Raw genomic sequence first — 27,734 nt, 5'->3', positions numbered from 1 at the left:
TCTGTCCTCGGGGTAAAAACACACCAAGAACCAGCCATGCCAAATAAAATAAAATAAACTCCCTCTTCGTCTCTTGTTTTATCTGGCTGGCGCACACAGAGAGAGAGAGAGAGAGAGAGAGAGAGAGAGAGGGAGGGAGGACGGACAGGGGGGGGGGGGCTTTTCAGAGGGCCGCCAAACACAGCCAGCTCTAATCTGAGTGAAGTCTAGAGAGAGAGAGGGATGATGAGAGCTAATGGAGAGACCGAGGCGATCCACTGCAGTATGTTTGCATGACTCAGTACGCTTAACCCATTCTGACCTGAGATCAGATTCATACGAGGTTTCCACTGGACACACACACACTGGTCTGATGAACCCATTCTGACCTGAGATCAGATTCTAAAAAAAATGTCAGTCGTTCTTCGATTTTTCCAAAAAATAGCAGACCTACAATGCATGCATGGCATAGCGCCTCCGATAAACCACACCAATGGGTCCCCGAGACGCAACGAAGCGGGTTTTTTTAGCGTGCGGCGCTATACCGGCGGTGTGTGATATGTCCTGTTGCACGGCGGCGGCCGCATGGTGGCGCGTGCATGTCGACGCAAGTGGTTTCAATTCAAAGGAGCTTTATTGGCATGAGAAAATGCTAGTTTCCTATAAGCGGGGGATGAGCAGCTCAAAGTGAACTATATACTCCGACCTTCCTATAGGCCGTTTTATGAAAGAAGAGATGGGCGATAATAATGGACGAAACTCACTCGCACCGAAAGTGCCGTTTTCAAGGTCTTCTGGCCATTGTCTCTCTGGAACGAAAAGTCCAAATGTGCTCAGTTCAAAGCGTGTTGGATGCATGGCTTTGAGGACATGTTCCGAGGGGGTGGGGTTCTAGCTCCCGGGGGCCCTAAGTCGGCCGCGGAGTTTGCGTGTATACGGCGGGCCGGCACAGTGGTTGTCTACTCTATACATGCGTATATACTCACAAGCGTTTGTTTGCACATTATTAGAGTTGCATCAGGCGAATCATTGGTGTGGTTTGGGCTTTTCTATAGAGACAACCTGGTGTCAGGATGCTTGGTTCGGTTCGGTTCGGTTTGGTTTGGTAGGGGTTGGGATGGTGTGGGTTTGGTTTGCTTAGTTTAGGCTGGTTTGGGTTATATTTGCTTCTGGTTGGGTGCGATGGTTTAATTTGGGTTGGGTCGGGTCAGGTCGTGTTGGTAATGGGTTGAGTCGGTTTGGGTTGAGTCGGTTTGGTTTAATTTAGATAGTTTGGCTGGGCTTGGATTTGTATTGCGTTGATGTGTGTGTGTGGTTTGATTTAGTTGAGGTATTTGTTGTCTGCTTCGGTGTGCGTCGGGTTGGGCTGGGTGCGGTTTCATCTCGTTTGGTTTGGTTTAGTTCTGGCTATAGTTTGGGTTGGATTCTATTCGGTTGCCTGGGGCGGGAAGAGAGGGAGAGGGCAGAGGGGTGGGGGGGTGGGGGGGGGATCATGTTTAATCCTTTGGTGAGACCCAGAGCCATCTAATAGAAAATATAGCCCGGTCACGTATACGTTCATGTACTCGCGCGAGCCCATAATAGACTCCAATGCATTCCGTATAAACTTTCCCGGTTGTCCCTATTCGAAGCCTTCAAATAAAAGGGACTAAACCAATAGAAGTCTTATGTAGAAGAGGCCATTGGACCGAAGCCTCCATCCATGACGTGGAGGGAGTTTGCATGTAATAACTCCGTCTATAATATACTGCTCTGCGGTGAGACCGTGTCCCATGCTGACCTCATCGGTATGCAGCTTCCCTGCACATCACTGACCTCCTTTAATCCATTCTGACCTGAGATCAGATTCTAAAAAAAAATGTCTGTTTGAAAATGACAGTTTTCTGAAAAAAGCCATGTTTCTATATGTCAGTCGTTCGATTTTTTCAAAAACAGCAGACCTACAAGCTAGTGGCGCGCTACGAGCTCGTAGGCCTGCTATTTTTCAATAGCTATAAAGCATAGCATATAATGCTAACACCAAAACGCGCTCCCGCCCAGAATGGCTTAACACCGTCTCTCGCTCTGTTGTTTTTCTCTGTCCTCGGGGTAAAAACACACCAAGAACCAGCCATGCCAAATAAAATAAAATAAACTCCCTCTTCGTCTCTTGTTTTATCTGGCTGGCGCACACAGAGAGAGAGAGAGAGAGAGAGAGAGAGAGAGAGGGAGGGAGGACGGACAGGGGGGGGGGGGCTTTTCAGAGGGCCGCCAAACACAGCCAGCTCTAATCTGAGTGAAGTCTAGAGAGAGAGAGGGATGATGAGAGCTAATGGAGAGACCGAGGCGATCCACTGCAGTATGTTTGCATGACTCAGTACGCTTAACCCATTCTGACCTGAGATCAGATTCATACGAGGTTTCCACTGGACACACACACACTGGTCTGATGAACCCATTCTGACCTGAGATCAGATTCTAAAAAAAATGTCAGTCGTTCTTCGATTTTTCCAAAAAATAGCAGACCTACAATGCATGCATGGCATAGCGCCTCCGATAAACCACACCAATGGGTCCCCGAGACGCAACGAAGCGGGTTTTTTTAGCGTGCGGCGCTATACCGGCGGTGTGTGATATGTCCTGTTGCACGGCGGCGGCCGCATGGTGGCGCGTGCATGTCGACGCAAGTGGTTTCAATTCAAAGGAGCTTTATTGGCATGAGAAAATGCTAGTTTCCTATAAGCGGGGGATGAGCAGCTCAAAGTGAACTATATACTCCGACCTTCCTATAGGCCGTTTTATGAAAGAAGAGATGGGCGATAATAATGGACGAAACTCACTCGCACCGAAAGTGCCGTTTTCAAGGTCTTCTGGCCATTGTCTCTCTGGAACGAAAAGTCCAAATGTGCTCAGTTCAAAGCGTGTTGGATGCATGGCTTTGAGGACATGTTCCGAGGGGGTGGGGTTCTAGCTCCCGGGGGCCCTAAGTCGGCCGCGGAGTTTGCGTGTATACGGCGGGCCGGCACAGTGGTTGTCTACTCTATACATGCGTATATACTCACAAGCGTTTGTTTGCACATTATTAGAGTTGCATCAGGCGAATCATTGGTGTGGTTTGGGCTTTTCTATAGAGACAACCTGGTGTCAGGATGCTTGGTTCGGTTCGGTTCGGTTTGGTTTGGTAGGGGTTGGGATGGTGTGGGTTTGGTTTGCTTAGTTTAGGCTGGTTTGGGTTATATTTGCTTCTGGTTGGGTGCGATGGTTTAATTTGGGTTGGGTCGGGTCAGGTCGTGTTGGTAATGGGTTGAGTCGGTTTGGGTTGAGTCGGTTTGGTTTAATTTAGATAGTTTGGCTGGGCTTGGATTTGTATTGCGTTGATGTGTGTGTGTGGTTTGATTTAGTTGAGGTATTTGTTGTCTGCTTCGGTGTGCGTCGGGTTGGGCTGGGTGCGGTTTCATCTCGTTTGGTTTGGTTTAGTTCTGGCTATAGTTTGGGTTGGATTCTATTCGGTTGCCTGGGGCGGGAAGAGAGGGAGAGGGCAGAGGGGTGGGGGGGTGGGGGGGGGATCATGTTTAATCCTTTGGTGAGACCCAGAGCCATCTAATAGAAAATATAGCCCGGTCACGTATACGTTCATGTACTCGCGCGAGCCCATAATAGACTCCAATGCATTCCGTATAAACTTTCCCGGTTGTCCCTATTCGAAGCCTTCAAATAAAAGGGACTAAACCAATAGAAGTCTTATGTAGAAGAGGCCATTGGACCGAAGCCTCCATCCATGACGTGGAGGGAGTTTGCATGTAATAACTCCGTCTATAATATACTGCTCTGCGGTGAGACCGTGTCCCATGCTGACCTCATCGGTATGCAGCTTCCCTGCACATCACTGACCTCCTTTAATCCATTCTGACCTGAGATCAGATTCTAAAAAAAAATGTCTGTTTGAAAATGACAGTTTTCTGAAAAAAGCCATGTTTCTATATGTCAGTCGTTCGATTTTTTCAAAAACAGCAGACCTACAAGCTAGTGGCGCGCTACGAGCTCGTAGGCCTGCTATTTTTCAATAGCTATAAAGCATAGCATATAATGCTAACACCAAAACGCGCTCCCGCCCAGAATGGCTTAACACCGTCTCTCGCTCTGTTGTTTTTCTCTGTCCTCGGGGTAAAAACACACCAAGAACCAGCCATGCCAAATAAAATAAAATAAACTCCCTCTTCGTCTCTTGTTTTATCTGGCTGGCGCACACAGAGAGAGAGAGAGAGAGAGAGAGAGAGAGAGAGAGAGAGGGAGGGAGGACGGACAGGGGGGGGGGGGCTTTTCAGAGGGCCGCCAAACACAGCCAGCTCTAATCTGAGTGAAGTCTAGAGAGAGAGAGGGATGATGAGAGCTAATGGAGAGACCGAGGCGATCCACTGCAGTATGTTTGCATGACTCAGTACGCATAAAGTCCCGGGGGCCAATAATGCCCGCCGTCTATAGCTGAATGAGCTACAGTCGTCCGCTGAAAACAGATGGTACAGTGTAGCCTATAGCGTGTGTCCCTGTGTCATTCCGCGGTGGAGAAAGTACTCAATTGTTTTTACTTATGAATGCACCGCTTACTACCATTTACTTAAGTAAAAGTATGCAGCGCCGCGATGTAGAAATACTTTGTCCCCGCAGTAAAAAGTCCGGGGATTTCAAAATGCACTTGAGTAAAAGTATATACAAAAAGTGTTGGCATCGAAATACACTTAAAGTATATACCAAAAGGAAAAAAAGTATTCATTATTGCAGAATGTGTGATGACGTCGTGTGTGATGTCTTAACCCATTCTAGACCGGGAACCCCTTTTTGGTGTTTCAAAACATTATGCAATTATAGCTATTGAAAAATAGCAGATCTACAAGCTCATAGCGCGCCACCGAGTGGCGCGCTATGAACTTGTAGGTCTGCTATTTTTGAAAAATCGTTAAAATGTGCCTCAAAATCTTTTGATTTAGACAACTTTTTTCTTTTTTTTCCCGACGTCAGGCCTAAAACCTAAACCGCTAAAACGGACGTTACTTCTAAACCGCTACGCTGACCACTACTTCTCGCGGTCCCCGTTCCGTCTCCTCTACCGCGGACAGACGGGAGGACCACTTGTCGATTAATATCATATTGTGTGCATGTTCTTTTTTTTTTGGTTGAAACGTTAGCATCACGTGGCAGGCGTGTACTGTACATAGCATCGCCGCCCTGAAGGCAGGGTTAAAAGGAAGTATCCGTGCAAAAAAGTTCAAACCTTTTGCTACTTCAAACCTATTTTCAGATATTCAGAGATCTCCGCCTGCTGATAGATAGATAGATGGATAGATGGATAGATGGATGGATGGATGGATAGATAGATAGATAGATAGATAGATAGATAGATAGATAGATAGATAGATAGATAGATAGATAGTTGAATGATTGGATCGCTGCATTTTGTGTGAAAGTCATTACTTTATGTCCAGCCACAGACAATCCATTACTGTTACTGTGACTTGCTGAGTCGTGTTTGTGTGTGTGTGTGTGCGTGTGTATGTTTGTGTGTGTTATCATCACGCCGTGGCTATCACCCCCCCCCCCCCCCCCTGTCTCCTGCCCGCGGCAGCCATGTCCAAATTGGGGTAGCGGAGTGTAAACAAGTTATATCCAAACAGACCCGGGCTATTTCAGTCACCCAGGGGGGGATTTCCCTGGGGACCTATGATGACCCCTACCCCCCCCTCCCTACTGTTATACATCTGTTCCTTTCACATCCCTGATGGCGCTTAACGCCTGAACGACAGGCTCTCTCTATGCACACAGAATATAACTTCTTCCTGCTCCCAGGCCCGCTTCCCTATATACTTCCTTTAACAGGTGTTACCGATGATACTAATTAAGGCTCGGTTTCAATTTAGTGTGCAGTACACGGTTCTCAAATGTTTTTAGTCTTCTCAAGGACCCCCATAACTCTGAGAGTGTACAAAATGGAACCAAATGGACCCTATACTCTCAGAGTTACACACACACACACACACACACCGGTACGGGGGCCATTTTCTTTGGAACTGACTCTGTTTTGACCAGAACGGAACAGAGCCTTCATTAGTGTATATCATCGGTAGCACCTGCAAAGGAAGTATATATATCCACACTTTTCCTGGGCTGTGTGTGCTTCAGTTCCTGTCGATTTGATCCAATGAAAGCCAATGAAACTGGTCAGATGACCAATGATATCCAATGAAATCAACAGGAACTGGAGCACACACAGCCCAGGAAAAGTGTGGATAGGGAAGCGGCCCAAGTTCTTTCCAAAATGGCGTCTATGCATTATATCCCATTATATTTAACCCATTTTGGGGCGGAAACCCCTTTTGGTGTTATAGCATTATGTTATGCTTTAGCTATTGAAAAATAGCAGACCTACGAGCTTGTATTTTTTTGAAAAATCGAGCTATTTGCAGTGCCAGACTCGATGCACAACCGAGTAGCCTTTAACCCATTCTGACCGGGAACCCATTTCGGTGTTAGCATCATGTTATGCTTTAGCTATTTAAAAATAGCAGATCTACAAGCTCATAGCGCGCCACCGAGTGGCGCGCTATGAGCTTGTAGGTCTGCTATTTTTGAAAAATCGAAGAACGACTGACATTTTTAAGAATCTGATCTCAGGTCAGAATGGGTTAATCAGACCAGTGTGTGTTCAGTGGAAACCTCGTATGAATCTGATCTCAGGTCAGAATGGGTTAAAGATCAGGCCTCACGTCGTTCAAATCAATGAGCATTTGTGCCTGTCTGTCGTAGAGACATGCGCAGAGCGAGTCCAGTCAGGGAAACCTCAGTGCAGAAGAACGCTGCCGGCCGTTAATTGGGCCGCCCTCAGCATCACGCTCTCATTCACATGATTCACTCAGCCAATGACACACTCTCACTCACAATCTTCATACCGGCTATATACTTTAACCGGAGGTTTGCATTTCTCCTCCTCCTGCTTCCTTTAATGCTTGCTGTAAACAAACCCTGCTGCTCACCCACCTCCTCCACCACCCCAGCCACCACCTGTCGTTTTGGATCTATACTGTTTTAGGTACGGGGGGGGGGGGGGGGGGATTCGGAGTCCCTATGTGGTCGGGACCGATGCGCTTGATCCGAGTACCTAAAAAAGCAGATCCGATACATCGCCAAACCATCGTAAATATTATATTGCTCATTTGCTTATATTCAATACATACATATTCCGTCCATTCTTGAACCTGCTGCGTTTCAAATCCAGGTCTTTTTTACCCACCGAAGCTCTGTGTCATTGCTTTCCGAGAGAGAGTGTGTGTGTGTGTGTGTGTGTGTGTGTGTGTGTGTGTGTGTGTGTGTGTGTGTGTGTGTGTGTGTGTGTGTGTGTGTGTGTGTGTGTGTGTGTGTGTGTGCGTGCGTGCGTGCGTGCGTGCGTGCGTGCGTGCGCGCGCGTGCTCGCTCTGCTCTGAGAGTTTCACACATACTGCATTTACCTATAAGTATAGGCTATAATCCGGTTAGCACTTTTATTCGTGCTGATAAGAAGGTTTTAAGCCCTTTGCGCTGCCATGTTTTCACGGCTTATACCACTCGTCCCTCCAGTCAGACATTCCTCGTTGTTTTTACCCTCTATTTCTTTTTAGTTTTTTTAGCCCCCCAAATTATCCCCTATAATTTAGAAACTAAAAAGATAACGCCTTCTGGCCCATCATGATGCAGCGCGGCTCTGAAGTGCCGCTCGTTGTTTAATCGAGAGGATTCTATCCCTCTCTCTCCCTCGTGGGCAGAATTAGACATCTGCTTATAAAAGAAACGGCAGGGAGGTATAGCGTAGGAGTATATATATATATATATATATATATATATATGCACCGTTTGTCTCCCATATCAGCCGAGTCCAAACGGACCCTCACGGCTATAATGTACCTTAGAGTGTACAAAATGGATCCGTTTATTCTCTCTGCAGGGACCTCATTTGACACCGACTGTAAATGTGATAGACAGACAGACAGACAGACAGGCAGACAGACAGACAGACAGGCAGACAGACAGACAGACAGACAGGCAGACAGGCAGACAGACAGACAGACAGACAGACAGACAGACAGACAGACAGACAGACAGACAGACAGACAGACAGAAGGGCAGAGGGTGAAGGATGAGAAACTGTCAACGTCGAAATGATTTAATAAAAAAAAGGAGCTGGGTCCATTTTAGAGTCACTCTAATGGATTTTTTTCCTGTCACGCGCGCATGCATACACGCACGCACGCTCTCACGCACACATCACCTCTCTCACTCAGGGGAGAGAGACCCCAGCTGGCGCCCGGGACACAGCAGAGTGGTCTTATAACTCTACTGTATCGGGGCCAGGGTCAAGGACCGGGATTAAACCATTCTGAACGGGAACCCCCTTTTGGGTGTTTTAAAAGCAATTGTGTTATACTCTAGCTATTTAAAAATAGCAGATCTACAAGCTCATAGCGCGCCACCGAGTGGCGCGCTACGAGCTTGTATAGGTCTGCTATTTTTTTTAAAGTCGTGAAAATGTGGTGCAAATCTTGGAATATATATATTTCAGAGCGAACATTTTTAACTAGAATATTTGCTTCTGGGGGGGGGGGGTCCCTGTAACTACATATTTTGAGATGGGGGGGGGTCCGTGGCCCAATAGAGATAATTCTGGGAGTCCTTGACATGAAAAAGGTTGAGCACAACTGACATAGAAACATGGGTTTATTCAGAAATTAGTTAGTTTTTTCTTTTTAATCGACCTCAGTCCAAAGTGGGTTATAAGGACCGGACCCAAAACAGAACACCTTAACTAACTTTAGACAGACTATAGAGCCCAACAGGGCTTAACCCATTCTGACCTGAGATCAGATTCATACGAGGTTTCCACTGGACACACACTGGTCTGATTAACCCATTCTGACCTGAGATCAGATTCTAAAAATGTCAGTCCTTCTTCAATTTTTCAAAAATAGCAGACCTACAAGCTCGTAGCGCGCCACTCGGTGGCGCGCTATGAGCTTGTAGATCTGCTATTTTTCAATAGCTAAAGCATAACATGATGCTAACACCAAAATGGGTTCCCGTTCAGAATGGGTTAAAGTGCCCCGGACTGAATGAGGCCACATCATGTGTCATTGAGTTTTATTACGTATATATATTTATTATATTGGCCCCGTACAATATTATTAACTATATGAACCTATACAAAAGTCAGCCTGCAGGTCCTAATTGTGGTCGGCCTCAAAACCGCACTCTGGGCCAATGGCACAGCGTTGTATACCATTTCAGTATAACACCTCTCAGGGACAGATTCCGATCCTTGTTCTTTTCCCAGATTGCCATTAGTATAGCCTATACACAAACAGCTGCAATGCCCGAAGTGGTGATTGTGGTGATCCCACCCCCCCAACCCCGACTCGGCATAAATCAAGGTTATACGGCTAAGGAGGGGTATAAGGCGTAGAAGAGACAGAGCGACAGGGGAGAGTTTAACCTATTCTGACCTGAGATCAGATTCTAAAAAAAAATCTCTTCTAAATCCAGACAGTTTTCTGACTTCTTTCTGTCTTCGACTTTTTTTTCCAAAAATAGCAGACCTACTAGCTCGTAGCGCGCCACCGAGTGGCGCTCTACGAGCTTGTAGATCTGATATTTTTCAATAGCTATAAAGCATGACGTAATGCTAACGCACCAAAAGGGGGTTCCCGGCCAAATTGGGTTAAGCACACACTCCACTGCTCCACTGCGCTTGTCGTTCGTCCTATCAAGGCCGGTCGCTTCCGGATTGATTGTGCGTGCCGTTTTTTACTTACCCGTGTTCGGTGATGGATTGTTTGTTAGCGTCGTATAGGCGGTGCAGACGATCAGTACTGTGTATATGCATGCATGCGCGCGCGTCTGTGCGTGCGTTATGCGCGTTTGTATACCTGTGCGTGTATTATGTATTATTTTGTACCTGTGTGTATTAACTCCAAGGACGTCTCTGGAGACGTCTTGGGCACAAATTGGGTTTCTAAGATGTGTATAGTGGAGTAGAAGTAAAAGTACTGTGGAAATTAGAAACACTCAAGTAAAGTAACAAACACCTCAAAGTTGCACTTTTGGTGTTAGCATTATGCTATGCTTTAGCTATTGAAAAATAGCAGATCGACTACAAGCTCGTAGCGCGCCACCGAGTGGCGTGCTACGAGCTTGTGTAGGTCTGCTATTTTTTGTAAAGTCGTGGAAATGTGGTGCAAATCTTTGAATATATATTTCAGAGCGAACATCTTAAACTAACTGGCTTCTGGGGGGGGTCTCTGGAACTACATATTTTGAGATGGGGGTCCGTGTGGCCCAATAGAGATAATTCTGGGGGTCCTTGACATGAAAAAGGTTGAGCACCAACTGACATAGAAACATGGGGCTTTTCAGATTTCTTTTAGGATTTTGAAGCCCATTTTGGACTGAGGTCCAAAATGGGCTATAAGCACAGTACTTAGTCACTTTCCCCCCACTGATGCAATGTGACATATTATAGCGATGAATCCTCAGAACTCAGGAAATCGGTCGGCACTTGTCGCTCCAAGCACGAAGTGTCCTTTAGTGACAGGACAGTCCGTTATACCGAACAAAGCTCTTTGGATCTGCCAGGGCCCTGGTGGACGAGCCCTAGTAGTGCCAAGACAACAAAGACAGGAACAGAGAGGCTGGCAGAGTGGGGAGAGAATCATGGCACAGTCACACACACACACACACACAGTCAGACAGTCAGACACACACACAGACAGACAGACAGTGTGCAGGCTATGATGAGGAAGTTTGCAGACGGTGGGGAGTGACTGCTCGGCTCCCGGGAAAAGGAGGATTATTTTGACACAAACAATGATGGAGCGAAAGACGATGGACAAACAGTTTGCCGTGTTCTGACAAACTGTGGTGGTGGTGTGGCCGTGTTGGATGATTTATGACTGAGAGACCACACTGAAGATTGGCCCCGTGCGTGTGTGCGTGCGTGCGTGCGTGCGTGCGTTTGTTTGAGGTAGTGGTATAGAGACATCGAGAGTGCTTGTGAGAGAGAGAGACAAATAAGTGTTTGTGCGCATGCATGCGTGTGTGTGTATGGGCCTGTGTGTGTGTGTGTCTGTGTTAGCTTGTACGCTGTTGTGTACGTGTGTGTGTGTGTGTGTTCCTTAGTAGGGTGTGTGTGTGTGTGTGTGTGTGTGTGTGTGTGTGTGTGTGTGTGTGTGTGTGTGTGTGTGTGTGTTTGACCACACCGAAGCTCTGTTCTGGGTGCTTTCCTATTATGCCACGGTGGGCAAAAATATCAGTTCACGTGCTAATGTGAACCACACTATCCAAACTCCTTGCTCCTTAGGAGTTGCATGGCGACCCATTGTTGCGGGTTTGTGCCTTAGAGTATATATGAATAGAGACGGCCCACGGAGGAGGAAACCCTGAGGCGAAATGAACATAGTGGCCGAATTTGTCATTGCAGCGCTGGTCCGTTGACTATCATAGCGCGCCACCGAGTGGCGCGCTACGAGCTTGTAGGTCTGCTGTTTTTTCAGAAAACTGTCAGGATGTAGAATCTGATCTCAGGTCAGAATGGGCTAAACTATAAGTACTGCACCCGTCAGCACTGCACTGATCTTCTACCTGTTCCCGTATACAGTACACACCACCATCCATAACCCTCTCTGAGTTTCAGAGAGTAGCCTACAGTATATATGACACTCCAGATATACAGTACATGTATATACACTTTGCTTCGGTGTGGTCTCGCTCTCAGCGAGACGCCGTCTCACTGTCTTCTCCTGCATGTCGCGGTCGAACCGGATCGGCCATACCATGGTTTATATAACAGTCTCTCCGTCACTATATAGTCTTCACCCATCTGTGTGTGTGTGTGTGTCTGTTATAGTCGGGTCGCCTCTGTATAGTCGCTGATCTGAGGTCAGAACGTATATACACACACGCGACGTGTCGCAATTATGTCGTACGACGACAAACTGAGCCCAGATCTGCGTGTTTTATACAGAGGCGACTTTCCCAAACCCACCCGCTGTTTTGTTTTTAGTGTTATAATACTAGTCCACACGAGACCGCGGTTGTTGCCACTTCACTACTTTAACGTGCGTGTCTGGTGTGTGTGTGTGTGCGTGTGTGTGCGTGCATGTGTGTCTGTGTGTGTGTGTGTCTGTGTGTGTGCGCGCGGGTGTGTGAAGGGCGATGAGTCTACTCCAGGTTCAGAGATAGGTTCCATCCGTCGCAGTGCGGAGGACGTAAATGGCAGCAAGAAGGACCTGTCTGCATCCGCAGGTGAGGCACGCACACACACACGCACACACACGGACCGACACACGCACACACGCATGCACGCACACACGCACGCACGGACCGACGCACGGACACGCACTCACACACACTCACTGCTTTTGTAAGGGTATAATCTGCTGGCTTTAAATATGCAGCCCTAATGGAGACTCTCCCCGAATTCTCGACTCTCCTATGACAAACTTCTTCCTTTTTTTTATTTATTACAACTCGTCCCGGATGCATTAGTAAAAAAAAGTAAAGTGCCTGGTGGGGGGTGGTGCCCCCCCCACCCCCCCTCCCCCCCTTGAATCATCTTAGCTAAGGATCCCTGCAGATTCCTTTTTTTTTTATGCCATTTAAAAAAAAAAAAAAGGTTGAAAGAACGTGTCGTTTTGGTGTACAATGTCCTCCAGAATGTCACAGAGTCCGTGTTGAGGTCTCATTCTCGGTGCATGGTTTTGGTATACAATATGTCCTCCAGAATGTCACAGAGTCCATGTTGAGGTCTCATTCTCGGTGGTTTTGGTATACAATGTCCTCCAGAATGTCACAGAGTCCGTGTTGAGGTCTCATTCTCGGTGCATGGTTTTGGTATACAATATGTCCTTCAGAATGTCACAGAGTCCATGTTGAGGTCTCATTCTCGGTGGTTTTGGTATACAATGTCCTCCAGAATGTTACAGAGTCCGTGTTGAGGTCTCATTCTCGGTGGTTTTGGTATACAAATGTCCTCCAGAATGTCACAGAGTCCGTGTTGAGGTCTCATTCTCAGTGCATGGTTTTGGTATACAATATGTTCTCCAGAATGTCACAGAGTCCGTGTTGAGGTCTCATTCTCAGTGCATGGTTTTGGTATACAATATGTTCTCCAGAATGTCACAGAGTCCGTGTTGAGGTCTCATTCTCAGTGCATGGTTTTGGTATACAATATGTTCTCCAGAATGTCACAGAGTCCGTGTTGAGGTCTCATTCTCAGTGCATGGTTTTGGTATACAATGTCCTCCAGAATGTCACAGAGTCCGTGTTGAGGTCTCATTCTCAGTGCATGGTTTTGGTATACAATATGTTCTCCAGAATGTCACAGAGTCCGTGTTGAGGTCTCATTCTCGGTGCATGGTTTTGGTATACAATGTCCTCCAGAATGTCACAGAGTCCGCGTTGAGGTCTCGTTCTCGGTGCATGGTTTTGGTATACAATGTTCTCCAGAATGTCACAGAGTCCGTGTTGAGGTCTCATTCTCGGGGGTGGTTTCTTTTTTTTCCCCCGTAACCACACACCACCACCGCCGCGAGGCCATGAGGCACGTGCCCCTGTCTAGCTCCCTCTTCATCAACCTCGCTGCCTCATCTAGAATTCCTCGCGTGTCGGGCTCTCTCTGCTCCTTTTATATATACACACGCACGCACACACACACACGCTCACACACACACACACACACACACACACACACTCACACACACACGTGGGTGCACGCACACCCACGCACGCTGCAGACGCGCCAGACGTGGGACGAAATGTGCCGAGCGCAACTCCCAACAGCATTGTGTACTCTTCCTCCCTTCCTTCCCCTCTCTCATATGGACGGAATTAACCCATTCTGACCTGAGATCAGATTCTATAAAAATGTCTTCTATACATCCTGACAGTTTTCCTTTCTGACCTGAGATCAGATTCTATTAAAAATGTCTTCTATACATCCTGACAGTTTACCATTCTGACCTGAGATCAGATTCTAAAAAAATGTCTTCTATACATCCTGACAGTTTTCCATTCTGACCTGAGATCAGATTAAAAAAAAATGTCTTCTATACATCCTGACAGTTTACCATTCTGACCTGAGATCAGATTCTAAAAAAATGTCTTCTATACATCCTGACAGTTTTCCATTCTGACCTGAGATCAGATTAAAAAAAAATGTCTTCTATACATCCTGACAGTTTACCATTCTGACCTGAGATCAGATTCTAAAAAAATGTCTTCTACGTTAGTCGCTCTTCGATTTTTTCAAAAACAGCAGACCCACAAGCTCGTAGCGCGCCACTCGGTGGCGCGCTACGAGCTTCTAGATCTGCTATTTCTTTCAATAGCTAAAGCACGACATGATGCTATAACACCAAAATGGGTTCCCACCCAGAATGGGTTAAAAAAACAAACTTCTCCTCCAGTGGCTGAAAGGGGCCTGTAATGTATTCCTCTTACTCCATATACCTAAGGGGACGACGGGGGAACGACGCGGACGAATAATAAGTGCCATTATAATAAAGTCACATTTCCGCCGCCGTGCAAGCAACGTTTTGCTTCCCCGCGTCGCGTGTGTCTTGTTTGTCTTTTTGCTGGCTGAATGCTACGCTCCCTCGCACGCATCTCCGTTTAAGATTAAGGGCTCTGCTCAAATATTGATTTCGCCGAGCAAGCCGAATGCGGCACGACACATTAGAATTTCAACCCGGGATGATATTATGTCTCTTTGCCACCCCTCCCCCCTTTTAGCTTATTCCATTTTGGGGTGTTGCATTATGTAATGCTTTAGCTATTGAAAAAATAGCAGATCTACAAGCTCGCATAGCGCGCCACCGAGTGGCGCGCTATACGAGCTTGTAGGTCTGCTATTTTTTGAAGAATCGTGAAAAGTGACATGAATGTGTTTGAGAACGACTGACATAGAAAAACATTGCTTTTTTCAAGAAAACAGTCAGGATTTAGAAGGCATTTGTAGAATCGTCCTCGGGTCGAAATGGGTTAATCTCCTCTCTAAACGCTGTTGCTTTCTTTTTCTTTCCCTCAAACTTCGCTTATACCTTGAACGCCCCTTCCTCCTCCTCCGCCTTTCAAGAATGAACACAATTTCAGTCGGAAACGACTCTTAGAACGAATCCAGAATATATATTTACTGAGCATAATGGAGCATAGATGTATGAAGCATATAATATAGCTTGGCGTCAGGGCTCTGTCTCTATTCATTCCCTGCGTAAGTATGATTTTTAAAGCCAAATAGAATTACTGGGGAATGAATTCTAGGAACCCCATGCAGGGGGATCCCGGGGAGGCGCTGCATGGGACTTCATGAGCAGCGGGTCAGGGGCCGATTAATACTCCCTATTTTACCGCTCGCTGTAGTAGTGCACGAAATGATTTCGGCCCGTCAGACGACATTTCCAGTAAGCACCGAAGAGCCGACTTTAGGACGGTACACCCGGTGTTTTGTGTTTTTCACCAGCAGGAATGCCCTCTTTCTCTGTTTTTGTTGTTGAACCAGTAGTGCCCATAAACGGCCTCGTGGACCTGAAGAGCAGCCTGACCCCTCCTCTCATCACCCACACGGCCGCCACGCCCATGCCCGTGCCCAAGCTGCCCGCGCCCCCGGGCGGGGGCGGCGGCGGCGGCGGCGACCCCGTCCCGGGCTGCGAGGCGCCGCGCCGCGCCAGCAACGTGTCCGACGTCGACCCGGCCTTCTACGACAAGTCACCGGTCAGTGCTTTCAGCGCCTCTTTCTCTTTGCGTCTCAAACAGGGCCTATGTTCTCTATATGTGTCTTTAACAGGGGCTATGTTCTCTATATGTGTCTTTAACAGGGGCTATGTTCTCTATATGTGTCTCAAACAGGGGCTATGTTCTCTATATTGGTCTCAAACAGGGGCTATGTTCTCTATATGTGTCTCAAACAGGGGCTATGTTCTCTATATGTGTCTCTAACAGGGGCTATGTTCTCTATATGTGTCTCAAACAGGGGCTATGTTCTCTATATGTGTCTCAAACAGGGGCTATGTTCTCTATATGTGTCTCAAACAGGGGCTATGTTCTCTATATGTGTCTTTAACAGGGGCTATGTTCTCTATATGTGTCTTTAACAGGGGCTATGTTCTCTATATGTGTCTCTAACAGGGGCTATGTTCTCTATATGTGTCTCTAACAGGGGCTATGTTCTCTATATGTGTCTCTAACAGGGGCTATGTTCTCTATATGTGTCTCTAACAGGGGCTATGTTCTCTATATGTGTCTCTAACAGGGGCTATGTTCTCTATATGTGTCTCTAACAGGGGCTATGTTCTCTATATGTGTCTCTAACAGGGGCTATGTTCTCTATATTTGTCTCTAACAGGGGCTATGTTCTCTATATGTGTCTCTAACAGGGGCTATGTTCTCTATATTTGTCTCTAACAGGGGCTATGTTCTCTATATTTGTCTCTAACAGGGGCTATGTTCTCTATATGTGTCTCTAACAGGGGCTATGTTCTCTATATTTGTCTCTAACAGGGGCTATGTTCTCTATATTTGTCTCTAACAGGGGCTATGTTCTCTATATTTGCTTATCCCACCATTTTTGTAACCCATTTTTGAGCGGTGCAACCACTCCTACAACCAGCAATGTCCGTGTGCCTGTATCTGAGCACCAGTATATGGCTATTAGTACCAGTAGGGGGCGCCAGAAACAGAGAGAGGGATAGTGCTGCTCTGTTGCCTGCCGATGAGAGAGAGAGAGAGGTGGGGGGGGGGGAGTTGCACCACTCGGTTCACTCAGACCCCTTTTCCACCTGTTGGTTTTCAGTTCCTTTTGGTTTTTAGTCCATGAGCCAGAGCTCCAAAATTGGTGGGCAAACTATACCCTATATTAAATTGTTTATAGAATCAATACAAGTAAATTAATACATGATAACCCTTCCACAGTATTAGCTTTTTCATATTTTCAATTATTTTGCATATTTTCCTACATAATGCCTCATTTGCATATTTAAACATGTCAAATTTGTAATACAATAAATCATTGCCTTCGTGTAAGTACTCAATTGGGGAAGTTTAATGGTGGTAACAATCTAATATATAGGTATGGTTTTGCACACTCAATTCATAATTAAAGTTTCAATTTTGGAGCTCTGGCTCATGTACTAAAAACCAAAAAGAACTGAACCGGTTCCCACTGGGAAACAACCGGTGGAAAAGGGGCCTCAGTGTCAATTATCTGATGTAATCCTGGGCGCTACACTCCCTCCCGCCAACCTCGGGGAGAGCAACGGACTGACCTCATGCGTCCTTCTATATCAGTGTTGTTTTCGTCGACTAAAACTAAAAGACGAAAAATGTCCGTCGACTACCTTTTTCCACTGAGGAAAACTAAATGGGAAACTGAATGAAAACTATGCCATGATGACTAAAACTAAGACTAAATATACTGACAATTTCGTCAACAAATAAAAACTAGACTAAAATGTTAGGAAGGGACTATAGTGGACAAGAGATCCAGTATAAGTCATTTTACAATTAGTTGCACGCTGAAAATAGCAGATCTTACAAGCTCACAACGCGTCGCTTGTAGATCTGCTATTTTCAGCAAGTATAAAAACAGTCATTACATTACGACGGCATCAAGGCACCGACAAAACACATTTTAGTCGACTAAATCAACCGTAGATTTAGTCGACTAAAATCGTATGATGTTTAGTCGACTAAAAACATCACTGCATGTTTTTTTTTGTGAGAAACGGGGCTTATAACCCAACCTTCGTCTCCTCCTTCATGTCGTGATTCGCCCCACTAAAACATGCCCATCAGTTATGATTACACTGATTTGTTTTTCTTTTCCAAAGTGCACACAGTTACAATTAGACTACTATTTCTTTGAAGTAGCAGATGTGGGGAAACAAAATAACTTCAATATGCACACAGATACAAATGACAAATTAATGTGTATATAGCTAAATTAAATCTAATTGGTGGATGCACCACAGATGTGTTCATCTTAACCCCGAGTCTCATTATCAAATGCAACGATGACTTTTAGTTTGAAGTGTCATTGAGCATCTCAAATCACCTGTCGACCGCTGTCTGTCACGCCGCACGCACGCACGCACGCACGCACACACACACACACACATAGGGAAACCCCATTGGAGATGAAAGCTCACCAAGCATCTCAAATCGCTCATCTCTCGGCGTTCCACGAGGTGACTGCTAATGCTTGCGTGCTAAGAGGATAAGTAGTGCCCTGGTCGCTCAGGCCTGCGTCGCCGTGTGGCTGTGCTGGCGTGCAGAGGAGGAGGAGGTCGAGGTGATTGACGATGATTAATGTGTCGTGCCAGTCAAACAATCAAGTAATAGCGGCCATATTCTACTTGACTGCCGCCGTCGACACTCTCAATTTAACACGTCAATGGTCCGGAACGGAGCTGGATAAAGACTTCCAGATTTCTTCACAATCTCTCTCTCTCTCTCTCTCTCTCCCTCCCTCTCTGTTACACTCTGTATTTCAGGTGTGCAGCTACGTAGTGACGTGTACTTGTGCTTTATTGCCATGACAGACTATATACATGTTATTGCCAAAAAAGCATTCGGAAATACTTCCGTATGAGTTGGGTAAAACATTGACTTGTCCACGACCGACATGCAATGAAGTGTGCTGGAACATATAACTGTGACATTCACTTGCCTTTTGGAGCAGTGATATTTTTTATACATTTGGAAAACTTGACATTCTGCATAACGAGTATACTTTTGCTATACCTTAAGTACATTTTGAATTCCGTATACTTTTACTACATTTTGCAGCATTGGTAAATGGTAAATGGTGCATTTGTATAGCGCCTTTATCCAATAGCGCTTTACATAGACTCTGCATTACATTCACACACCGATGGCGGCGGAAACCATGCAAGGCACCAACCAGCACACCGGGAGCAATAAGGGGTTCAGCGTCTTGCTCAAGGACACTTTCGACACCAAGGGCTGTATTTTGCGTGTCTTAAGTAGGCTACCAGGTCTTATTACCTAATTTGAGTAAACTAAAGACCTGGAGGCGTGATCAATGCCACACAGTTGAGTACTTTATTTTCCAACCACTGGTTTTGACCGCCTTTCTTTCCCACAGACCAGCGTCCGTAGCTCCTCCCCCCACGGCGGCGGCCCCGGCCCGTGGAGCTCCAGCGGGAGCGGCAGCGGCCGGACCAGCCGCCGCTCCAGCTGGAACAGCCTGGGCCGCGCCCCCTCCCTCAACAAGCGCCACCACGCCGCCCGGCGCCAGTCCGGGGAGCGCCGCTCGCTCCTCTCCGGAGAGCGAGGCTCCAGCTCGGAGGAGGACGGGGGTGGAGGAGGAGGAGGAGGAGGAGGAGGAGGGGGAGGGGAGGGGGGCGACACCACCTCCCTGGCCCGGACGGACTCCATGTCCCAGCAGCCCCAGCGGTCCACCAGGCACCGCAGGATGGAGTCGGTGGAGACGCGCAGCTCCATGGACTTGCCCCCCGACACCACACTGCAGGTATGTGTATTAATCATCCCATTCTGACCTGAGATCAGATTCATACGAGGTTTCCACTGGACACACACTGGTCTGATTAACCCATTCTGACCTGAGATCAGATTCTGCTGTAGCAGAAGTGTTACTTTCCACTTTCCAGTGAGTCCTACATGCACAAAAGCAGCACCCCTGACCCTGCTGAATGGAACAAGAGCCTTCCAATCCAATCCAATCCAATTTTATTTATAGAGCACGTTTAAAACAACAAAGTTGACCAAAGTGCTGTACAATTAGGCAAAGCAAAACATAATACAATACAATACAGTAATAAAAACATAATAATAAAATCAAACAATCAAGAGTACACATTATTCACGGTTTAAAAGCCAGGGAATAGAAATGAGTTTTAAGATGTGTTTTAAAAACAGGTAGTGTTGGAGCCAGCCTGACGTGGCTAGGAAGCTGGTTCCACAGTTTCGGAGCAATTACTGAGAAGGCTCGGTGCCCTCTTCTCACACACCTTGCCTTGGGGATGACAAGGAGCATTTGATCTGCTGACCTCAGTGACCTAGAGGGAGCATAGGGTTTTAGGAGATCGGAGACATAAACTGGCGCTGATCCATTTAAAGATTTAAAAACAAACAATAAAATCTTAAAATGGATTCTAAAACGTACTGGGAGCCAATGGAGTGCAGCTAAAATGGGAGTGATGTGTTCATATTTCCGGGTTCCTGTTAAAAGACGTGCGGCAGCATTTTGAACAAGTTGAAGGCGGGAGAGGGAGGCTTGGGTGATGCCGGCATAGAGGGCATTACAATAGTCAAGGCGAGTTGTAATAAAAGCATGTATCACTCGCTCTAGGTCCTTAAAAGATAAAACTGATTTGATTTGTGATAAAAGCCTTAAATGATAAAAACTAGATCTGACCACAGCATTTATTTGTTTATCAAGTTTAAAAGCATTATCTATTTTAACTCCTAAATTGGAGACCATGGGAACCACAAAGGGTTGAAGTGGGCCTAGGTCTAAGGGAGGAGTGTTGATGACACTTGGTCCGAACATTATCACCTCAGTTTTGCTTTCATTTATATTTAAGAAATTTAGGGCCATCCAGGCTTTAATATCTTTTAAACAGTCAAGGAGAGGGGATAGGGGGCTGTTGCTATCTCTATTTAGGGGCATGTATATTTGGGAGTCATCTGCGTAAAGGTGATAGGAGATTCCGTGTTTTTTTAAGATGAGTCCTAGGGGGAGAAGATATAGCGAAAACAGGATGGGGCCAATAATTGAACCTTGGGGTACTCCAGATGACAGGGGGGCGGAAGAAGATGTATGATGACCAAATTTAACTGAGAAGGATCTATTGCATAGGTATGATTTGAACCAGTCTAGGGCGGTATCCCTGATACCTACACTGTGCTCCAGGCGTGATATTAAAATATTATAATCTAATGTGTCAAAAGCAGCAGTTAAATCTAAGAGTAAAAGAATTACAGTGTCACCATTATCTGTGGAAATGAAAAGATCATTAAAAACTTTGAGCAGTGCCGACTCGGTGCTATGGAAAGCTTTAAAACCAGATTGAAAAGTTTCAAGGATGTTGTGCTCATTTAAAAAAGTCTGTAACTGTAAAAGTGCTGTTTTTTCTAAAAGTTTTGAAATAAATGGAAGCTTAGAAATGGGTCGGTAGTTGGATAGAACAGAGGTGTCCAGGTTGGCTTTTTTGATTAGGGGTTCCACAACTGCTACTTTAAAATGTGCTGGTACAACTCCTGTTGTAAGACTGCTGTTTATTATGTTATGGACTGAAGGTCCAATAGTCCCCCAGACCTCCTTGAATAAGCGGGTGGGGATGGCATCTAACGGGCAGGACGAGGGTTTAATTTTTGCAACAATGTCACTGAGAGCTAAGAGCGACACAGGTTCAAAATGATTAAAAACAGGAGCGTGAGTATTAACCGACGTATTAACAGACGTCGGGGGGTCGAGAACAGGGGGTGGAAAGAGGGCTCTGATAGAGGCTATTTTATCTATGAAAAATGAGAGAAAACTTTCGCATACCTCCGGGGAGGCTTCCAAACATGTAGATAAGGGAGGATTTAACAATACTTCAATGGTTTTAAATAATACTCGTGGTTTATCAGCATTAGTTGAAATAATATCAGAGAAATATTTGGTTTTTTCAGCCTTGACGGTAATTTGGTACATTTTCCAACAGGTTTTGAGGGTGTCATATGATGCTTGGAGCTTGTCACTTTTCCACCTGCGCTCCGCCTTTCGACATTCTCGTCTGGCGGCGCGAGTGGTGTCATTGAGCCAAGGCTCAGCCTTAAGTCGGGGGCGCATGACTTTTAAGGGCGCCACGGAATCAAGGGCGCTGGTACAGGCGGACAAGAAGGCAGATGTTAATTGCTCAGTGTTCTGCTGACCCTCTGAAATTACAGGTTGAGCTGTGCTCGTGAAAACTGAGCTAAAATGGACAGGAGTGGAGGGTTTGAGCATACGACAGTGACGAATAGGAACACATGGTTTTAAAATATTACAGGGTAATAGAAAATCGAATAAGACAGGCATATGATCAGATAGAACAGTACCACACACTTGGACATTTGAGATGGTCAGATTACACGATAAAACAAGGTCTAAAATATGACCCCGCTCATGCGTGGGTTCAGTAACATGTTGAATAAAATTAAAAGCATCAAGAGTGTCCATAAATTCTTTAGCTAGGGGCTTTGAGACACAGCAAAATGTATGTAAATTCATATCACCAACCGTCAGAAGTCTATTGTATTTAATTACAACACCGGAAAGGAACTCTGAGAACTCCATAATAAAGTCTTTGTCATATTTAGGTGGGCGGTAAATTACTGCACATAGGACAGGGTTTGAGCGACCCAGCTCAAACAGGCTTAGTTCGAAGGACGAGAAGGAAGGTGATGATAAAGGTTTATAATATAAACAATTTCTAAAAATAGTTGCTATTCCTCCACCACGGCCAGTGGTCCTGGGAGAGTTAATTACTGTACAGTCAGGGGGTACCAGTTCAGTGAGGGCCACGGACTCGCCCAGGTGTAGCCAGGTTTCTGTTACAAAGAGAATGTCCAGTGTTTTCGAGGTAAATAGATCCTTCAAGATAAACGACTTTTTATTTATTGACCTCGCATTAATTAATGCACATTTTGTTAATACTGTGTCTAAAACAGGGACATCAGGTACGGAGGACACCCGGGGCAAAGGCTTAAGATTCAATTGGTTTAGACCCCTGGAGATGTGGATGGCTGAACAGCTGCTTATTCTATTGATCACAACAGGGATCAGTGATGGGTGCTCTATGAGTGTGTGTGGGGGGGTGCAACTGGGCGTATCTGATGTGGGTAGTAGTGGTCATACAGACGAGAGGTGGTGGGAGATGTTACTTGCTAGGATTCTTTTCCCTTCATTATTGGGGTGCACTAAGTCCCTGTAAAGTGATGGGTTCTTCCAAAAGCTGTCAAAGTTAGTGATATAGCCATGGCCGCAGGCTTGACAGAAATTTTGCAGCCACCTATCTGCGCAAATAACACGGCTGAAATTTTCTGGGCCTCGAAAGAGAGTGGGGATTAATCCTAAAAATATGACGGATTTATTCAGGTTATCAAGCGCGTCTGCCAGGGCCTCATAGTCAGTCCACATCTTAAAGGCTTGGCGCTGCTTGATATCATTTATGCCCACGTTGATCAAGACTGTGTGAGCGGAGGGGTGACGTTGGAGAATGTCTGGAATGTGGGGGATCAGATCAATAATCTTGGCACCGGAAAAAGAATAAGTAATACAATTCGAGATAGATACCCCTCGAATCACGGAATCACCTAAGAGAATGTAATCAGGAGGAGGGGTAAAACAGTGGGGGTGTGTGTTATCTGGGGAGATCGATGCAGCTGATCTCGTATGGAGTGACAGGGAGTGGGACGCAGCTGGATATGATGAGTGTGGTGGTGGGGGACGGGGACGGGGAGGGGGAGGGGGCTCTTTACTAGGAGCAGCGCTGATCACTTTACCTCGCGCTGGGTGGATAATCGATAGGGAAGTGTTTGGTATGGGTTTACTAGGTGAACGACGACAGGGTCGTTTACCTGCACGACCCCCGTCAAGCCTGGGCTTGGGAGTCGAGGTGAGAGAGCAGGTAGAGCCAGAGGAGTCCGGGAAGTTTCGCTTCGCTGGTCGGGGCATCGAGTCTGTGCACTGTGCGTTCCTTGGAGTCGGAGTAGCCGTGGTCGATAGCTCCTGGAGCGGAGTGAAAGCATTGGAGCACGGGAACATGTCTACTATGCTCCAGGCCTCCGACCCCGATGGGTCATAGAGAGGGAACCCCCGATTATTTCCCTTGACCGCCGAGGACCAGGAGTCGGCGCGGATGGGTCCCGGTATACGCCCGCCGGTACTCGCAGCACTGCACCCCGGCATAGAGGCTGCCACGGCGGACACCCGGGATACAGCGCCGGCACCCGGGGTTTCTAGGGATTTCAACCGGCCTTGGAGGAGCGATTTTCGCAGGAGGAGGTCTTTCACCAAGTTTGTAATGGAGCGGAGCTCATTTTTGATACCTCCTATTTCCTCCATCCTGGGAGGCATATTTGTGTGGAGTGTGGCGACAGAGCTGAGGGTCCAGTAACCAGTCACTCTAGTGGAAAAACCACGACTGGGACTATCGCCCACAGCAACTGGAAGCGGTGAGTGCACTCCAGTAGAACACCAAGAAGTGTGTAGGTGACGATTAAACTAAAAGTTTGCTAAAACGTTAGCGTCAAGGCTAAAGACGAGCCACAGCCAACTAGCTTTTTAACTGGCATCTGGGTTAAAGGCAAACCAAAGCCAGCTAGCAGTCCTACAATGCAACTTCTTTTTACTCCGAACAAATACAGAAACTCTGATTTAGTAGACGGACAAGATTCAGTTCATGAGAGGATTTGACTTAGCGTTCCTCTCTGACAGCTGTCAAACCGGCGTCTGACGTCACCGGTCACACTCAGCTGCGCAGTAGCCTTCATTTAGTATCATCGGTAACACCTGTGATGGAAGCTGGAAGAGCCCCGGAAGTAGGAAGAGCTATTTCCAAAATGGCGTATACATACATAGCGCCTACACACAGAGAGCGTGTCCTAAAATTAAATTCATTCCCTCTCCCTCTCCAGGTACCGTTCCTGCACCGCTCGGCCAGCATGCACAGCTCCCGGCCGCCGTCGCTGGGCGGCCACAGCGACTGCAACGGCAAGGGCTCCCCGTCGTCGGCCCTGGGGCCCACCACGCAGCTCTCCCTGGAGGACAACACCGAGGAGGAGAACGTAGAGGAGGAGCCCGCCTTGGTTAGTCTGCTCTGTGTGTGTGCGTGTGTGTGTGTGTGTGTGTGTGTGTGTGTGTGTGTGTGTGTGTGTGTGTGTGTGTGACTTGCCTGGGCAGCGTTCCTTTTCGGGTTTATGATCCGGTCGGGAGCGGATGATATCACTACGTCATGTTGTAGTATTGTTTTGTAGTCATCTGGATGATTTCGCTACGTCATGTTGTAGTATTGTTTTGTAGTCATCAGGATGATATCGCTACGTCATGTTGTGGTATTGTTTTGTAGTCATCAGGATGATATCGCTACGTCATGTTGTAGTATTGTTTTGTAGTCATCTGGATGATTTCGCTACGTCATGTTGTAGTATTGTTTTGTAGTCATCAGGATGATATCGCTACGTCATGTTGTGGTATTGTTTTGTAGTCATCAGGATGATATCGCTACGTCATGTTGTGGTATTGTTTTGTAGTCATCAGGATGATATCGCTACATCATGTTGTGGTATTGTTTTGTAGTCATCAGGATGATATCGCTACGTCATGTTGTGGTATTGTTTTGTAGTCATCAGGATGATATCGCTACGTCATGTTGTTGTATTGTTTTGTAGTCATCAGGATGATATCGCAACGTCATGTTGTATTGTTTTGTAGTCATCAGGATGATATCGCTACGTCATGTTGTATTGTTTTGTAGTCATCAGGATGATATCGCTACGTCATGTTGTATTGTTTTGTAGTCATCAGGATGATATCGCTACGTCATGTTGTATTGTTTTGTAGTCATCAGGATGATATCGCTACGTCATGTTGTATTGTTTTGTAGTCATCAGGATGATATCTCTACGTCATGTTGTATAGTATCGTTTTGTAGTCCTCAGGATGATATCGCTACGTCATGTTGTATTGTTTTGTAGTCATCAGGATGATATCGCTACGTCATGTTGTATTGTTTTGTAGTCATCAGGATGATATCGCTACGTCATGTTGTGGTATTGTTTTGTAGTCATCAGGATGATATCGCTACGTCATGTTGTGGTATTGTTTTGTAGTCATCAGGATGATATCGCTACGTCATGTTGTGGTATTGTTTTGTAGTCATCAGGATGATATCGCTACATCATGTTGTGGTATTGTTTTGTAGTCATCAGGATGATATCGCTACGTCATGTTGTGGTATTGTTTTGTAGTCATCAGGATGATATCGCTACGTCATGTTGTTGTATTGTTTTGTAGTCATCAGGATGATATCGCAACGTCATGTTGTATTGTTTTGTAGTCATCAGGATGATATCGCTACGTCATGTTGTATTGTTTTGTAGTCATCAGGATGATATCGCTACGTCATGTTGTATTGTTTTGTAGTCATCAGGATGATATCGCTACGTCATGTTGTATTGTTTTGTAGTCATCAGGATGATATCGCTACGTCATGTTGTATTGTTTTGTAGTCATCAGGATGATATCTCTACGTCATGTTGTATAGTATCGTTTTGTAGTCCTCAGGATGATATCGCTACGTCATGTTGTATTGTTTTGTAGTCATCAGGATGATATCGCTACGTCATGTTGTATTGTTTTGTAGTCATCAGGATGATATCGCTACATCATGTTGTATTGTTTTGTAGTCATCAGGATGATATCGCTACGTCATGTTGTATTGTTTTGTAGTCATCAGGATGATATTGCTACGTCATGTTGTGGTATTGTTTTGTAGTCATCAGCATGATATCGCTACGTCATGTTGTGGTATTGTTTTGTAGTCATCAGGATGATATCGCTACGTCATGTTGCAGTATAGTTTTGTAGTCATCAGCATGATATCGCTACGTCATGTTGTAGTATAGTTTTGTAGTCATCAGCATGATATCGCTACGTCATGTTGTGGTATGGTTTTGTAGTCATCAAGATGATATCGCTACGTCATGTTGCAGTATAGTTTTGTAGTCATCAGCATGATATCGCTACGTCATGTTGTGGTATGGTTTTGTAGTCATCAAGATGATATCGCTACGTCATGTTGCAGTATAGTTTTGTAGTCATCAGTCATCCGGAACTTCCCTTTCCCCTCAAACCGATTTTTCTCAATAAAAGCTGCAGACTACGAGAGCTTTTATTGTTATTCTTCCAGGTTTCAGGGAAAAGGAAGTTTCGTTTGATTGTTCCTGCCCGATGACTACAAAACAACACTACAACATGACGTAACGATATCATCCGCCCCAGACCGGTTCACACGGCACTTTGTTAACAGAGACCAGGCTTTCCTCCGAGGTGGAAAGCCTGGTGACGCGAGGTTAAACATTTATACATTCTTCAAGCTCAATGAGCTCTCATGGATTCGACTGGATGGATATGCGTGTGTGCTGTGTGCATACATGAGAGAACATGGATGTGTGTGTGCTATGTGCATACATGAGAGAACATGGATGTGTGTGTGCTATGTGCATACATGAGAGAACATGGATGTGTGTGTGTGTGTGTGTGTGTGTGTGTGTGTGTGTGTGCATGAGAGAACATGGATGTGTGTGTGTGCTGTGTGCATACATGAGAGAACATGGATGTGTGTGTGTGTGTGTGTGTGTGTGTGTGTGTGTGTGTGTGCATGCATGAATGAGAGAACATGGATGTGTGTGTGTGTGTGTGTGTGTGTGTGTGTGTGTGTGTGTGTGTGCGTGCATGAATGAGAGAACATGGATGTGTGTGTGTGTGTGTGTGTGTGTGTGTGTGTGTGTGTGTGTGTGTGTGTGTGTGTGTGTGTGTGTGTGCATGCATGAGAGAACATGGATGTGTGTGTGTGCTGTGTGGATGTGTGTGACGTCTCTCTGTCTCTCACTCTCTCTCTCTGTCTCTCTCCCTCTCCCTCTCCCTCTCCCTCTCCCCCTCCCCCTCCCTCTCTCTCTCTCTCTCTCTCTCCCTCTCC

The 27,734-nt window shown here is 46.1% G+C and overlaps 1 protein-coding gene across 1 annotated transcript in view; it reads left to right on the top strand.

The window, feature by feature from the left end:
- Positions 1–27,734, top strand: part of LOC308333653 (voltage-dependent T-type calcium channel subunit alpha-1G-like) — a gene marked incomplete at its 3' end in the record, with an annotated part of 44,115 nt that overhangs the window by 15,425 nt on the left and 956 nt on the right. Inside the window, exons 4-7 of the mRNA XM_080790109.1 lie at positions 12,183–12,276; positions 15,530–15,741; positions 19,133–19,519; positions 24,673–24,843. Of these exons, the coding sequence (XP_080646235.1) occupies positions 12,183–12,276; positions 15,530–15,741; positions 19,133–19,519; positions 24,673–24,843 (864 nt within the window). The remainder of the gene's footprint in view (positions 1–12,182; positions 12,277–15,529; positions 15,742–19,132; positions 19,520–24,672; positions 24,844–27,734) is intronic.

Source organism: Protomyctophum bolini (assembly GCF_963924005.1).
Source record: "Protomyctophum bolini genome assembly, chromosome: 18".
NCBI lineage: Eukaryota > Metazoa > Chordata > Actinopteri > Myctophiformes > Myctophidae > Protomyctophum > Protomyctophum bolini.
Note: the sequence above shows the minus strand (reverse complement) of the source record. Positions and strands in the feature narration are given on the sequence as shown.